Here is a 16018-nt window from a genome sequence, read left to right as displayed (position 1 = left end):
ACAACAAAGGCAACAATTGAGAGAAGAGCTGCAACAGCAGCTGCCAGATAATGAACCGGATGCAGTGGGAGGGAGAGAGGACGAACAGACAGACCTTGATAGTGGGGGGATGCCACTACAAACCAGCACTATGACTTTAAGAAATGAGAAAGTTACTGAGCGCCCAGCACCTGGCACTATCCCAAAACAACCTCAACTAGGCTCGACTGTAGGGCAGCATCCACAAATCCTCATTGGAGATATGACAATGATTAAACCGTGGACAGTGACAGAGATACATAGTGAATTAGTGAAATGATTAGTGAAATTCCAGATCCACTAACAAGAGCAGAAGATTGCCCATATAAGTGACATAGCATGGGTATACAACTGTCTTGCGGTTGATATATTGCAATTGTTATTGTGCACTAACAAGAGGCACTGGCAAAGAGTAAAAAATTATTTTGGTTTAACGCCATCAAGCAAGTGGAACACAGATGGTTTGCCGTCCATGAGAGAGTGGCTCGACGGCACCACGTTTACGGAGGCCGTTAAAAGAGAAGCTCGTGCTCACACTGATTTTACACAAGTCTGTACATGTACGCAGAGAAAAGGTGAAACAATAACAGAATTTGCAATAGGTGAAACAATAACAGAATAGGTTCAAACTGGTGTGGGAAAATAATTCAGGAATGACACTTGAGTCGACTGCTGAGCTTCAGTTGGCATATAACTTCCTCTTTACAGGCATGGATCCCAAAACAACCAGTTGGTATAAAATCACAAATCATGACTGGCAAACCAAATCCTGGGCTCAAACAAAGGCTGCAGATAATAGGCAGAAACAAAATAACTTTAAGCAAAAACAACGGCCACGGCCTCAAAACCAACAAAAGTACCAAGGTAATCCGCAGCAACAACAATACCAACCGAATCCCCAACGTGAGAAACACGTGCGAGACAAAACGAATGATAAATGTAACTATTGTGGGCAGTTGGGTCATTGGGCTAATGAATGTCATGTCCGAACTGCTGGTCTGCCGCGATATGTTTCTCCAAAACCTTCTGCTCCCCCAGCGCAGCAGCAAACCTCGTATTCGTTGCAATAGGGGGGCCGCCAGGAAAATACAGGAGACGGATTGAAGAACCAGTGTGTGCTTGCAAAATTGTCAATAAGTCCGGAGGACAACCCAAACTTGGACTTGGAGGTGGGTGGAAAGAATGTTCAATTTTTAGTGGATTCAGGAGCAACAATGTCAGCAGTGAATAAGGATAAAGTTTGCTCCCCTTCAGCTGCCAGTGAGCCAGTGACTGTAGGGATATCAGGGATTCCATTGAATGAGTTTGTCAAATAACACTTCTATTCAGGGCCTGCAGGGGGCCATAGATGATGAACATTCCTTTTTGATTTCCACCCAGTCTCCAGTGTCCTTGATGGGTAGGGATTTGTTATGCAAATTGAATGCTATGTTCTTTTCGCCAGAAGGCGTCATCTTGTTAATTCCAGAAAAGAGAAGTTATCAGTGCCCTAGATTAATGCCTTCTATTCAAGTTGTAACAACTTTATATAATTGGTCTATCCCGGAAGATGTGTTTTTGGATGTGAGTCTATTTTCTCTTGCAACTATCCAGGCTATATCCAAACTCAACCAAGCACTAGGCCCAGATTTGTTACAATATTGCCCGCTCACTAAATTGCACTGCACAGCAGCATTCTTTAACAGAGCAGTGGACACAGAGTACATTCAAATGGTAGAACCTCATGTGTCCCTACAAACTGATTTACAGCTGACAGGCAAAATCTATTTTGGTCCTGAGGGGTGTGCAGCAGAAGTTAACTTAACTTAACTACTGAACAATCGGCACTTTATATTGTGACTAACTCTGTACCTCATGTCACATTAGCGGTGGCTTTAGGCCATGAACCGTGTGAATTGGGCATGCAGAACATTGCAATTTCCATATCAACTAACTTACCCCAAGGGAAATTAGGTATTTTGACAGATGGAAGTTGTATCTTATCAGTTACACCACACACCGTGTCAGTAACATTTGAAAAGCAGACACCAGCTCCTCAACCTTGCTATACTCCTCCATCGGTCTTATCTACTGTGCCTGCCACACTTTGGTCTAAACATGCTAATCAAACAGGCTTTGTTAATTCGGCGCCACCATATAGAGTTACTTTAAAACCAGATGCAGAATTACCTTGTATGCGAGAGTACAATATTTCACCTCAGGCGTTAGAAGGTATAAGGCCAGTAATTAAATCTTTGTTACAACAGAATGTCATAGTGCCAATTTCTAGCCCTTGTAACACATCTATGATGCCAATTCCAAAGCCTAATAGACCAGATTCATGGAGGTTTGTTCAAGACCTGAGAGAGATAAATGCATGTGTTGTTCCCACAGCTCCCATAGTCCCAGATATCCCAGTATTCCTGCAAACAGCACCTACTACACAGTTGTTAACTTGTGTTCCGCCTTCTTTTCAATTCCATTACATCCAGATTTGCAATTCACTTATGATGGTCAGCAATACACCTGGACCAGGTTACCACAGGGCTACACTGAGAGTCCGACTGTGTATGCAGCAGCTGTCAGACATGATCTGAAAGACTTGGAATTGCCAGGCAGCAGTACACTGATACAGTGCGCTGATGATCTGTTGCTAGCCTCTCCATCTCACGACAGACTCTATTGTGCTTTTGACCACACTGGCTGAGAAAGGACATGTTGCATCATTGAATAAACTCCAGTTTTGTCTTCCCAAGGTTGACTATTTGGGCCATGTTCTCTGTACTGGACAGCGGCTACTCTCTCCATCCAGAGTTGCTGCACTCCCTTCCCTGACAAAACCTTGCACAAAGAAAGAACTGAATTCTTTTCTAGGCATGTGTAAGTATTGCAGGCAGTAGATCTTTGATTATCGCTCCATGGATGCTGTGCTGAGAACAGCAGCGACTGACCGTACAGCTCCCAATGTCGTGGAATGGACATCTGACATGGATGCGGCCTTTGAGGCCTTAAAGACTGCACTGCACGCTGCTCCAGGTTTGGGCATCCCTGACTACACATTGCCTTTTCATCTCTTTGTGGCTGAGAGGGAGGGTTTTGCAACCAGTATCCTGGCACAGCAACATGGTAATGGCGCCTGATTGCATACTATTCAGCTCAACTTCCTGCTGTGGTTCGTGGTCATCCTGGTTATCTAAGGTCTATTGCTGCCACTGCATTAATGATTGAGAAAAGCACTCCCATTGTGCTAGATTCGAAATGCACTGTCTATGTACCTCATGCAGTACAAATTCTCCTCCAGAAGTCGGCTACACAACACTTCACTGTTGCACGCTGTTCACAATATGGCTGCTATTTTAGGTCATGCTAATGTCACTGTGGTTAGATCGCCAGCTGTTAATCCAGCTACCCTTCTACCTCCATCACTCTTTAGTGACAATGATACTATACCTCATGATTGTGAACAGGTTGTTGAGTCTGCTACAACACCGCGTCCAGATTTGCAACAAACACCATTGATGAATAATTTTGTAATAAAGACAAGTTCGCCGTCCATTGATTTAGTGTTAGTCTCTTTAATGATACATGCTGCATGGAGAGAAGTACATCATAGCAAAGGGAATGGTGCAGTTCTCTGACAAGGGTCAGACTAACCAGGCTTATATCTTCAAGGACAGCCACCTGCAAGCCTCCCCCTCCTAGTATCGTCTCATGATGGTGTTTGTACGGATGTTGTATAAGTGGGTCTCAGGAACAATAGGATCTTGTCTATGCATCAGTCATAAACCCTCACATGGGAAGCACATGAAAGCACATGATGAACTCATGATAATCAATACATTCGAATAGTACATATTTTCTCTACAGTCTATAATTGATAACTTGATAATGAATAAGAAACAAATAAACAAATAATAACACCTAATAAACTGAAATAATATGACACCCACGGTTGTTGGTTTGACACAACCACGGGTCATGCGGTTACCGTGGCAGCCATACTACTATGTATAGTGGTTGAATGTGTTTTACCTCTCTAGGAAGCTGGAGTGGCTGGAAGAGTCTGATCCTCTGGAGCTCCACCTGTAGTCACTGTGATCCAAGTGGGGGTTGTAGTCTATATCAGCAAAACAAAGAAAAAACAAAGAAACAATGGAAAAGAAGTAATCAAAGCAACATCTTCTTTTGATTCATCTCAAACAATTCACCTTAAAGGGGTCAGAAACACTGATATCTATCTTGTTTGAGATAGAAGACAATTAATTACTTCCACAAAAGTAAGTGAACATCATTGGATGTGTCGTAGTGTCATACTTTAGTTTGACTCTACGCTATCAGATTGATTAGATTTTTCTTGTATTTCCCCCACCTCCAGTCTTATCCCTCTGTACCTCTGAAGTTGATGGGTGTGGTGCTGGCGCTGCCCTGGCAGGCCGTGGCTTGGACAGGATCGGTGGTGTGGTAGCCGGTGCGAGCGGCCCTGGATATGGCGCCCCACTTGGAGATGATGGGACCCTCGCCGAAGGGAATGATGGGGTCCTCGTCTTTCAGACGCCGGTAGGGGTCCAGGGAATGCAGCCATCGCTTCCCTACACCACTACCGCTGACACCCCCACCACCTCCGCCTCCTCCTCCGTTACTATCCAGCTCCTGCATGAAACAATATAGACACTGTTACTGTCAAGTTGTTGTGTCATGTTGCCATCAGCGCTGTGCCAATCTGACAGTCTCCCTGCTCCACAGGGCGCTTTTGATGATGGGAAGAACATCTGTGCCATTTTTATAAATCTATTCATTGAGATGTGTTCCAAGTAATTTAATAATTAATACTGGTTGTTCTAAACTTTCTTAGAAACTTAGCAATTACATAAGTTGATATTGTTTGTTTCTGCATATTACAGAAGAGTTAAAAAGGCAACAAATTGTTTTTTTCAAATGATCATAGCCTAGATGTATATTGATATGATATTTATGATATTTATTTATTATTTATTTATTGATCGGATACACCAGAAAACAACCAATATCAACTTTATTTCTCTTCATTTCAATGAGGGAGAACGTGTGCGTCAGCCATCGAGAATTGAACCTCAGCGATTTTTTAGCTTGGGCGCAGCCATTCGACGCAATGCAATGCAAATGAAAATGCAATGCAAACGCAATGCAAACGCAATGCAAACGCAAGGCAAACGCAATGCAAGCAGTGGAGCATCTTTCAGTGTTTTTAAAGGAATCATTCCTTCGATGGCTGACGGCCAATAAGAAGAGTGCACACATCGATATACTCACAAAGGGATATGGAAGTAGAAAAAATTGTGTTATGGTGTATGTGTGTCTGTGAGTGTGTGTGCACACGTGTCAGCAGAGTGTGCGCCTGCATGCATACGTGGGTGTGCGATGAGTCTCACCGAGTGCTCGGAGCAGGAGTGAGCCGAGTTGTGCGCAGGTGTTTCAGGCTCAAAGGGGCTGATGCAGGGGCCGATGGTGCCGCAGGACCAGGGAGAGTAGTGGGCTAGACTCTCCTCGCCTCTGTACCTGCACCCCACACACTGGCCCCCACCGCTCTCCACATGCTGGAGGAGAGAGACGTTTAAGGACAGTGAGAAACTATGGGAAAACAAAGTCCTGCTTCTCCTGTTCCTAGATATGGGAGAGACTTGTTCATATTCTTAAATTTAGATCGATCATAGGGATAACAGTCAATAAGAGATCTATTTTGGAGTGGATTTATAAAAAAAAAAAACGAATTTATATCTGCTATGCTATTAAACAAAGCTTTACTCAACTGAAAGTCTGACTCACTTCTTGTTAAAGTCTCTCTCTCTCTCTCTCTCTCTCTCTCTCACAAACATGCACGCACACACATACACCAGTACCATGATTGTGCATTGCCATGATATCTTCCTCCACAGTTGCTAAGCAACTATCTCCCACTTAAATAGCATTGGACACAGCAGCAGCGCAGCCTTTGGGATAGGAATTAAATCCAACACATTTACAAACACAGTAAACTACACAAGCAATTTATTACTCTAAGCTTCAGTTGGTTGCAGTGAGAGTATACATGAAGTATATGGTGGCATTAAACATTTCACTGTCATATTTATGATTGCTGGTAAGGATTCCTATTTTATAATACAGTGTGTGTGTGTGTGTCTCTGTGTCTGTGTGTACGTACATATTCTGTCTCTGCTCTCCCCACACTTAGAGCTATGCCTTTCTCCTTATGCCCAAAGATGGATTCACACACACACACACACACACACACACACACACACGCACACACACACACCCCCACACACCCACCTCTGTTCCGAAGTCAATGGTAAAGATGGGGGAGGACTGGGAGGGCCTGTTGGCATTGTGATGGTGGTGATGATGTGTCCACTGCTCCTGCTTCCTCCTGAACAGATCCTCGTAGCCCAGAGGAACACGGCCGTACTCCTGAGGAGGAGGGAGGACAGGAGAGGTGAGGGGGAGGAGTGAGGGAGAGTATGACAACAATAACAATAACAACAATAATAATGATATAGATTTGACAGTCCAATCAACATTTCAGTGACCAGACCATTAAGTACACCATCAAAAGGAAGCCATGAAGGACAACTGATACTGCTGGCCCACTAGGAAAAATTCAGGAACCAAATGAACAATACTTCTAATTGGAGCAATAACAAGTTTTGTAGTTAAAGGCAAGTTTATAAAACTGAGTTTTCAGTTGTGTCTTAAAAGGAGACACAGATTGGTAGTCATATTTCCTTCATTTTATTTCCCACAGTTTAGGGGCTCTGGTTGCTTTTTGTCTGTAATCTAGACTTTGGAACAGTCAAACAAGCTTTTTCTGTAGATGTAAGAAGACACATTATTACCTTATATGCAAGAAAGCATATGGGTTTTGAAAGATACACAGGCAATATAGCAGGGCAGGTTTAATTATTTGCAATTTTTTATTTTGATTAATCTGCAATATTTTCCACCATGATTTGATTCATTGTTGCCCTCTATTTAATCTACATAGACATTGTCCCATGTTGCAAATCCCTATCAAAGGCAATATTGGCACACTGCATTGTCTGAAAAAGATGACCGTGTATTGCAGTAGTCAGGCTGATAGTGATTTGGAGGATGATGTGAAAAAGAGAGTGGGGGAGGCAAGACATATTTGGGTGAGAAGTAGGAGGACTATGGAGGAGGTGGAAGCTATACTGTACACTGTAGCTCTGCGGCTACCAGGGAAGGTAGAGGTGAGATAATATGTGGGTGTTGAGAGAGAAAATGAAGGAAAGGAAATGTTGCTCAAATTAATGCAGCAATAAAGTCTGTTTGGCTTGGGTTCAGAGTGAGGCAGACCAACAGAAATCATAAACAACTAGATGGCACTCAGCAGAGCGCCTACCTCCACCAACACTATGCAACTGTCATGATATGCCGGTTCCATATGTCGGATTTTCACCAAAAGTTAATAATTTCTTCCATGATGGTGCGGTCACGCTCATTCTCTCTGAATCTGTTTCTATTGCTTTCGATCAGCACACCTCGATCTTTTACAATGTATGTTCTCAAAACGTACTTTTATTGAAAAGCTTACTTTTAATCCTGGTCTGATTTCAGCCAAGTTGCCTCATTCATTGTTGATAAGATTTGGATTTATTCATCAGTTGATTGTATTTTTATCTCTGTTCTATGTTATTTTTACAGTACCTCCAGTTTTATTTTGTTTTATTCCTTGCACTTGTTCCTTGTTGTGAAGCACTTTGGTTTTGAAAAGTGCTCTATAAATAATGTTTATTATTATTATTATAATTATTATTATCATTATCATTTCACCCACCCTGTGTGGCCCTGTGCGGTGTTCTGCCCCAGAGCAGTAGTTGCTGTCTAGAGAGTTGAATCTCTCCCTGAGTGGAGGCTGGTAGACGGAGGAATGCAGCACTTCTGGGGGCAAAGAGTTACTCCTGGCATCTTCTCTATGGTACAGCTGTAATAATAACAATCATCACAATCAGTGCAATGATCAAAATACACAGTAATACGATTAGAGGAATTAACATATAACTCAATCCAATTACCAGTAAGTAAATCTCACCTGAGGCCTCCATACTCTCCTGCTGTCATAGAGAGGAGCGTAGACACCATGGGCCGGCGGCAGCGGCCCGTACTGAGGCTGTCCCGGGTGGGGGTGGTAGGGAGGAGGCCCCATCCGATCTCTAGGTGGGGGTGGTGGGTAAGCGGAGGAAGAAGAAGAAGAAGGGTGCTGCGTTTGAGGGTCGCTGGGGTAGGAAGATGGCGGGGGCCCCATGGAAGGTGGCAGGGAGGATTCTGGGACATTGGAGGATCGGAGGAACCGAGCCATGCAGGGCTTGTGAGGAGGATGGAGAGTGGATGGGTAGTAGGAACCTGCTGGAGAGGAGGAGGAGGAGGAGAGGAGGAGGACAGGAGAGGAAATGATGGGAGAAGGGTGAGAAGAAGGATGATAAACAGAGTGAGAAGAGAAGAGAAGAGAAGAGAAGAGAAGAGAAGAGAAGAGAAGAGAAGAGAAGAGAAGAGAAGAGAAGAGAAGAGAAGAGAAGAGAAGAGAAGAGAAGAGATCATTCATCTGGAAGACTGCAGATGTTTGCATTACAATATAACCAGGGTGCGATTTGCTGGGGGGGGTGGAGGGGGTTTCCCTACTTCTGCTTCTGATCATTAAATTTAATCACCGGTGGGGACATGTTTTTCTTCCCCTCAGAGCCCTACAAATGCCCCACAAATTTGAATGGTAGGTAAAGTTATTACATTGTGGTATTTCAGTAACGTTAGTGGAATTAGGTAATTTAACCGATAACCGAGGCACAATGCTTCAATGAATTGAATTGAACTGAACACAAGATCACAAGGGGATGCACAAGATCCGTGCTTGTTATTTTTCATACCTCCGTGTGTAAGATATCACACGCTAAAAATGTTTTCATCACAAATCGCACCCTTCATATAACCAATGTGTGATGTGTGTACATGCAAACTCACAGGTCGGCGGATAATGGGCCGTGTCGTACGCAGAGTGGGGCTCCTGGTAGTACAGCTCTGACGCCTGAGAAGGATGTGGCGCCCGCAGCAGGAACTGACCATGTTTGGGCATGGGAGCGCCGCAGTCCCCGCGCCCAACCGCGGTCAAGGGAGACGACGTGGAGGCATGGCTGACCGGAGTCCTGGGAGGAGAGATGGGCTTCCTGATGGACAGAGAGAGAGAGGGATAGAGAGAGAGAGAGAGAGAATGAGCAGAAATATGTGGAGAAAGCTGAGAAGTCTAATTGCTCTGAATTATCCATTGCCATAAATAGTAATGCAAGACTGGAATAAATACTAGTCTGATTTCACGGTAAGGGCCACCAGTGGAAGTTGTGTAAGGATCAAAGACTGCCTGAATGAATAATCTTACTGTTCCATTGATCCGGAGGTGGTTCGGTTGGAGCCGGATAGCCCGTTGGACCCGTTCGCCCCGTTTGATCCGTTTGGCACCGCTCTCTTCATTTCCTCCATCATGTCAGCCCCTCTGGAGATGAGCTGGGGGTGAGACAGGACAGGGACGCCCTCTGTTAGGGGGGTGCCCGCATTCTCTCCCGTCCCTTTCAGACCCTGCCCCACTCCCACCGACACGTCCGGTGCGTGGATGCTGCCCTCTACGGTCATGGTTTTACCCATAACCCCCTGTGCCAGAGGGAAGGGGCGGCCCACGCTGCTGATCTTCTTGTTCCTCAGTCTGAATCTGGAGAGAGAAGCAGGGAAGAGGGGAAAGAGATTTGGTAGGAATGAGTGTTAGAGTTTTTCTGGCAGTGTGTACATAACCATAGAGGAGTGTCCTGTAATTGTATACACGCATGCCTGTATACAGCATGAGTGTGTGTGTGTGTGTGTGTGTGTGTGCATGTGTGTAGCGTTAGTATTGCAATAATACTGTAGCAGGAGCTCTCTTGTATTTCTGGTCCCTACAGGCTAGACTACCATGTCGATTCCAAGTTGTGATTTCATAACAGTGAAACTAGCTTAACTAGCTGTTAATGTGATGTGCTTGTTCTTCTGTTTCAGCTTGTCCTCCCACTCTTCTGGATAAAGTTATTTCTGCCCAAGCTTCTGTCACTGCCATTACCAGTGCATGTAAGTTGATTTGATTATACATGCAAACTAGGCTAGACAATATTATTTTATTTTTCATGTATCATGGATACAATGAATAGTTAATCTCCCTGTCTGTGTGTGTGTGTGGGTGTGTGTGTGTGAGTGTGTGTGTGTGTGTGTGTGTGTGTGTGTGTGTGTGTGTGTCTCACTTACTTCTCTAGCTCGTCCTGTGTATGTGCGAATGTACAGTTGGTTCCTCTGGGACAGCCTCCCTGCTGCCGGAGGTCTCGACACATACTGGTCTTATACTTGCTGTTGGCCTGGGGCTGAGTAGGGCACAGACACAATACACAACAATTATAAAATAAAAAATGTCATGGCTCACCTTTTTTGTCCTTGTCACTATTGCATTGTGCATAAATAGCCACCACCCATTGAACATAAAAATTACATATTTAATATCTTGTTAGATAATCAACTTCACAGCCACTGTGGGATGATCCCCTCTATCTCGCACTTATTTCATACTTTTTCCTCGCACTTCTCTCTCACATGATTGTTCTGTGGTCGCAGGAAAATTATGAAGGCACTATGACCCCTGACCCTTGCACTCCTCATTACTGGTTGCTGGTAATATTGTTGACTGGGTAATTTAAACTGATTTTACTGTGGATAAGAGCACCAGCAAATGACTAAAATATAAATGTAAATGCAGGGGGCAAAAAAGGGCCTGAAAAAGTCCTCAAAACACTGAAATAAATGAAAGTACAACTCTCAGTTTGGAGTTGGAAGTTGGAAGCTGAGCTGCAGTGTTTTTTCTAAAAGCTGTTAAGTATATTGGAGGCCGTGCAAGTATCAAGTTCATGTCAAGATGTTCTTCTCATTTCATGCTTACTACTTTCACGGTGTTTATCTACTGTTATGACTAACTCTTTTCCAAGGTGATTATATTATTTATTTGTAGTTTGTGAACACACGTTCGTGTTATGGTTGGAAGATATGGGGGGAAGATGATGTCAGAACAGTAACTATTACACATAAACACCACATGAAAAACTACTTTAACTTTGAAGTAACTCACAATTACAAAGGCAGTCACACAGAAAGTTGAATGCCAATTATCAGTATGTGTCAGCTTTAAAAGGTCTGACAATCACCACTGTTATATGGGCGTTTTCAAAGCAACATGAGGCAGCTGACAGAGTTCCCAGAGAGGCCAAATACAGGAGCATCAGTCACAAAAACTGCAAAATGATTAAATGTGGCAAGGGGAACAGTCTCAAAACTCATGACAACATACGCCAAACACCAACAAACTGTCTTAGCAGAAAGGAATCTGACACTGTGGAAGCTGACACTGACAGGGAGCGACAGCCACTTAACAGGATAGTTACTGCTGAACACCACAAAACTGCAGCCTCAAAAAATACCATGGAAGCGAATCAGCACACACACACACACCACCGCAAATCTGGCAATTGTGACAGGGCTACACAATCTGCTTGTAAAAAAGTAACATAGTGTGATGAGTGTTTTTAGCCCTTTTTCCTACATTCAGACAGGAGTATGTTTGGAGAAAAACAAAGGATGCCTTTAACCCACAATGCCTGTGGCCAACTGTTAACATGGGGATTGGGATGGGATTTCTTGGGGCCGATGGCTGCTCTGCAAAGTTGTATAAGGACTAAAGAATAAGAGGCCATTCAGAGTCTTTCCTTCTTGAAGAATGGTCCAGTATCTTACTATACTCAGTTCAGGGCTTCATGACAGCATGCCCAGGAGGATGGCGCTGTTCTGAAGGTAAAGGTTGACCCTAATCCTCATCAGGTATGTGTTATTTTGTTCTTTCTGTTTGTACTCATAGGTCTAATTATTTTTATTAGGTAAAAGAGAGAGCGCTCTGTGTCTTGGTTGGACTGAACCTTGTTTTTGGGCTTTGTTTTGAAACTTCACTGCCTGTTGTTTGTAGACCGGAGGTGATATTGTGATATTTTGTCCTTCAGCCTGTACTCACTCTATTGTATGTTCCATTTAGCGGCCAGTTTTGGTCTTTGTCAATCACAGCTAACTGCTGATTGTTACCTTTTCTTTTCACATTGTGGTATCAGTGATCAATAGTAATTTAGCTCATAACACAAGTGGTACCCCTCTGCTGTTTGCAGTGGATGCTTATAGAAACCATTTCATGTCCTTGCAACTATCTCAGATGCTGCAGCAGGAAGGATAAAGTGTGTTTTAGGACTGAGAGCAGTGGCCTTCCACAGCGCCTGGATGAGGCAGACCATTTTATGTTTTTTTTCAGTTGTTTGTTTTACGTTTTAAAACAAGTCCCCAGCGACTTCAGTTGTTTAGGAGAATGTTGCAACACTGTTTTGCTGTGAAACTTCAGGACTGTTTTGTGGACTAAGAAACTTCACCCGACTTTCCATCGGCATGGGGGTGAGTAGATAATGACTGAATTTTCATTTTTGGGTGAACTATTCCTTTAACTTCTCCTCCCAAGAGAATCATTCTTCACTATTCTGTACTTTTTCCACTATGCAGATACTATGTTTATATTCTCACACATTGCCTGTAACCCACCTCATGCACTGTGTTGCCTATATAAAGAACATAATTGTTAGTGATACAATCCCATCCCATCCCATGAGTGTACCTGTGGAGTGTCATGGCTCTTCTTGCTGAAGTTCTGTATGAATTCCACCAGTCCATGAACCACCAACTTGACAGCTAGCATCACACTTTCCAGCTCCTCCCATGACGGTGCTGGTGCATCTACACACAGATCAACAACAGTGTATAGTCATGTTCATCCACTCAGTGTCTATCCTGTATTGGTACTGCAGGGCTTTCCAAACGATTCCTCCTGGAGGCGGCACAGTAGTGCTGCAGGGACCTCTACAGTGGCAACATCTGTATAACTAACACTCCAGTCAAATTATTTGAGGTGTGAGGTGAGTTTAGGTGCATTACGCAATATTCTTCACCAGGGCTGACTTGTATAATATCTGAGTTCTTAATGATACCTGGATTATGTAATCTGTAATCCCGGAAGCACATGGTCATTTCATGACAATATCAGAATAAAATTTAATAGAGCAGCCACTCCAAAATGGGGCCACAAAGTGCCTTTATCAATAATGAATGTTAAAAATTGAGGTACTATCTTATGCATGGCAAGTGGAATAATACCCCGTTAATAATGGACCACCTATGACTTTGAACAGTACCTTGTCAGTGATGGACTGCATATATGATTTGTGTACCATCCATACAGTAGAGAAGAACAATGTTAAATACATTTTTGAGTACCCATTGTAACATCTGTCAAAAGTCAAAGACAGAAAGACAGGAAAAAACCTGTTCTGCCATGGTTTTTTGATGTAATTTTTTTGTATTTAACTCACAAGGTCCATCAGCAGCTTCTATGTCCTGGTCTATGACAAGCGAATGACAGATTGTAAGCACATTACTTCTTGGTATTCAACTGCTATAGCACTTACACAATTGTTGTGTAAGTGGACTAGCACTTTTTTCTGAAAATCGTTTATAAACCAAAATAAAAATAGTTTATTCAGCCTTAGCCTTCTTCAATTTGCATAGAGATGAATGTTTCTACGCAGCCTATAGGCCTTATACAAGCAGCTCCCGCCTGAGACAGTGAGCAAGTTTGAATTCGGCACAAATTGACAAACATGTCTATTGCTGGTGACGTTGTGTTGTTGCCACAGATAATCTGAAGGAACAGAAAGGGTGCTTCCTTGTGTATCATGTTAATCTCCTTAACTACAGCTACAACGGTAGATTTGTAAGAATGTTTTCAGGGAAAAGGGAATTGATAAATGCGTGGACGGTGAACAAGGCTCAAAGTGTTTAACACAACTCCCACTGGAGGAGATCTTTAGCCAAACGATGCCTTTGCCATGGTAACGAGTCTCATGCACCAAACCAGAGGCAATTTTCATGACATTATGAAAAATTACGGCCCTTAAAAATCCATTTTATTTCATCACAAATTCAGTTAGTTTCTTCCCCCAAAATAGAAAGAGAGAAATCAACTAGGTGCTGCTCTTGTAATTTTCTTGTTGGCTCTGAGTTTCTTAAGACAGTTGATGTTTTGTCTTTTCCCCACTAATGACTCTATCTATTTATCTTTCTATGCCCATTCTGTTCATTGTAATTCTGTGGTGGAGGAGAGTGGCGTTGGCAAGGTCTCCTCCAATTTTTTGGGTGAACAATGAGAAGAAAAATCTATACCTGGATTGTGGTCTATGTTGGCTAGTAGCTCTAGGTGTGGTCTAAGGCTAGTGAGATTGGCAGGGTCTCCTGTCCTCTGGAGAACAATTGTCAGTTCCTGGACGCTCTTAGCAAATGACTCTGGAGACTGCAACTGGAGCAGAAGAAAGAAACAGAGAGAGGCCAGAGAGAGTTGGAGAGGGAGAGAGAGGGGGAGAGAGAGAGAGAGAGATACTTTAACAAGAAGTGAGTCAGAGAGAGAGGTTAACCTGTCAACAAAAAAGAGTATATAAATGCATAAACACAGAACCTGGAAGAAACTTGAAAACTATTAGTCCCTGCATGGCATACTTATCTGCTGTCCATAACTTTTAAATACAAATATTCTGTGCTTCTGTGCTCCAGAGTGTTGTAATATTCACCATTTGAAATTTCAAAAGTGCCTTTAGCAATAATAAATGTAAAATTTGAGGTACTATTTTATGCATAACAAGTGGAATAATACCATGTTAATAATGGACCACTTATGAATTTGAACAGTACCTTGTCAATGATGGACTGCATGTGTGACTTGTGCACCAGGTCTCCATACAGCAGAGAAGACCACTGTTCAGGTGAGATCCGCAGGCCCGCCTCCATGGCGATGTGGACGATCTGAGCGTCATGCTCTCTCCTCAGAGCTTCGTACGTACGAAACTCTTCCTTCAGCTGCATCAGTGACGAGTCCTCGTCACGCTTAGTCACCTGAGGGAGAGGAGAGGACGGGGATGATGAAGGGGACAGAGAGAGGAGATGAGAGAGAGAGAGAGAAGGGGGGAGTTAACATTGAGAGAGGGATGAGGGACAAGAGAGACGAGGAAGGGAAAGAAGGGATGGAGAAGGAAGGGAATGTTATACTCAGTTTAATACACATAAAGTGTGTTGCCGTAGCTTTCTGAGCATCTTGTTGCTGATACAGTTATGTTAAGAATATTCAGTCAAACTTAATAGAAGATATGTTTGGTTTCTATTACACATTTTCCTATTGACAATAACAGAATTTAAAGATCAGTCAATTTGTCCGTATTTGGTGTCTTCAGACTAACAAACTCAAACTCAGATCAGAGGGAGGGTTTCCCCCCTTCTCAGAATCTGCCCTATGAGTAATCATCATAAGACACCAATACACAGTATCAGTTATCAGTTACAAAATCTGGCAAGCACTGCAGTCATAAAATTAAAGCTGGAGGGAATCAGGTTTCATCACTAGCCTGGCTCAGGTTGCTGTCCACCTGTCTGACAAATTTACAACCTCTAAAATACTTTGTCAGTTGTCCTGTCTGTCTGTGTGCCCGCCTCTGTCTCCATCTGTCTGTCTGTCTGCTTGCCTGTCTGTCTCCATCTGTCTGTCTGTCTGCTTGCCTGTCTGTCTCTGTCCTGTAAGACGGAGCAACAGGGGCAAATATAGACTGCTGTTACATCATGGGAAGATAGCTGGCATTTCTGCCCTACCAGCCATGTCTGTCATTCTTACTAACTGGCTAGCACTCTCCTCATCAGATAACACACACACAGAAATACACACACGTAGAAAACACATCCACTGAAGCCCACATCCTTAATGCCAGTATGACTTTTATGCAATACAAGATATTAGATATAAGAACTTTTATAAACTACAATTATTGTCATAATTAAGAGTTGCCAT

The 16018-nt window shown here is 43.2% G+C and overlaps 1 protein-coding gene across 3 annotated transcripts in view; it reads right to left on the bottom strand.

Moving 5' to 3' along the window:
* Positions 1–16018, bottom strand: part of rc3h2 (ring finger and CCCH-type domains 2) — a 35440-nt gene that overhangs the window by 6900 nt on the left and 12522 nt on the right. For 2 of the 3 annotated variants that reach the window (XM_071530314.1, XM_071530313.1), the window contains exons 6-17: positions 14875–15075; positions 14353–14485; positions 12752–12870; positions 10309–10421; positions 9419–9745; positions 9007–9209; positions 8084–8397; positions 7829–7975; positions 6304–6441; positions 5406–5570; positions 4389–4647; positions 4030–4114 (exon numbers count right to left, since the gene is read on the bottom strand). In XM_071530314.1, coding sequence (XP_071386415.1) covers positions 4030–4114; positions 4389–4647; positions 5406–5570; positions 6304–6441; positions 7829–7975; positions 8084–8397; positions 9007–9209; positions 9419–9745; positions 10309–10421; positions 12752–12870; positions 14353–14485; positions 14875–15075 — 2204 coding nt within the window. The remainder of the gene's footprint in view (positions 1–4029; positions 4115–4388; positions 4648–5405; positions 5571–6303; positions 6442–7828; positions 7976–8083; positions 8398–9006; positions 9210–9418; positions 9746–10308; positions 10422–12751; positions 12871–14352; positions 14486–14874; positions 15076–16018) is intronic. The other variant, XM_071530315.1, reaches the window with a different exon arrangement.

This window comes from Centroberyx affinis, unplaced genomic scaffold, assembly GCF_046629955.1.
Source record: "Centroberyx affinis isolate AG114_WGS23_722 - 3 ecotype Tasmania unplaced genomic scaffold, CSIRO-AGI_Caff_v1 ptg000131l_1, whole genome shotgun sequence".
NCBI classification, from domain to species: Eukaryota; Metazoa; Chordata; class Actinopteri; order Beryciformes; family Berycidae; genus Centroberyx; species Centroberyx affinis.
The sequence above is the reverse complement of the archived record's forward strand: the minus strand, read 5'-3'. Positions and strand labels throughout refer to the sequence as shown.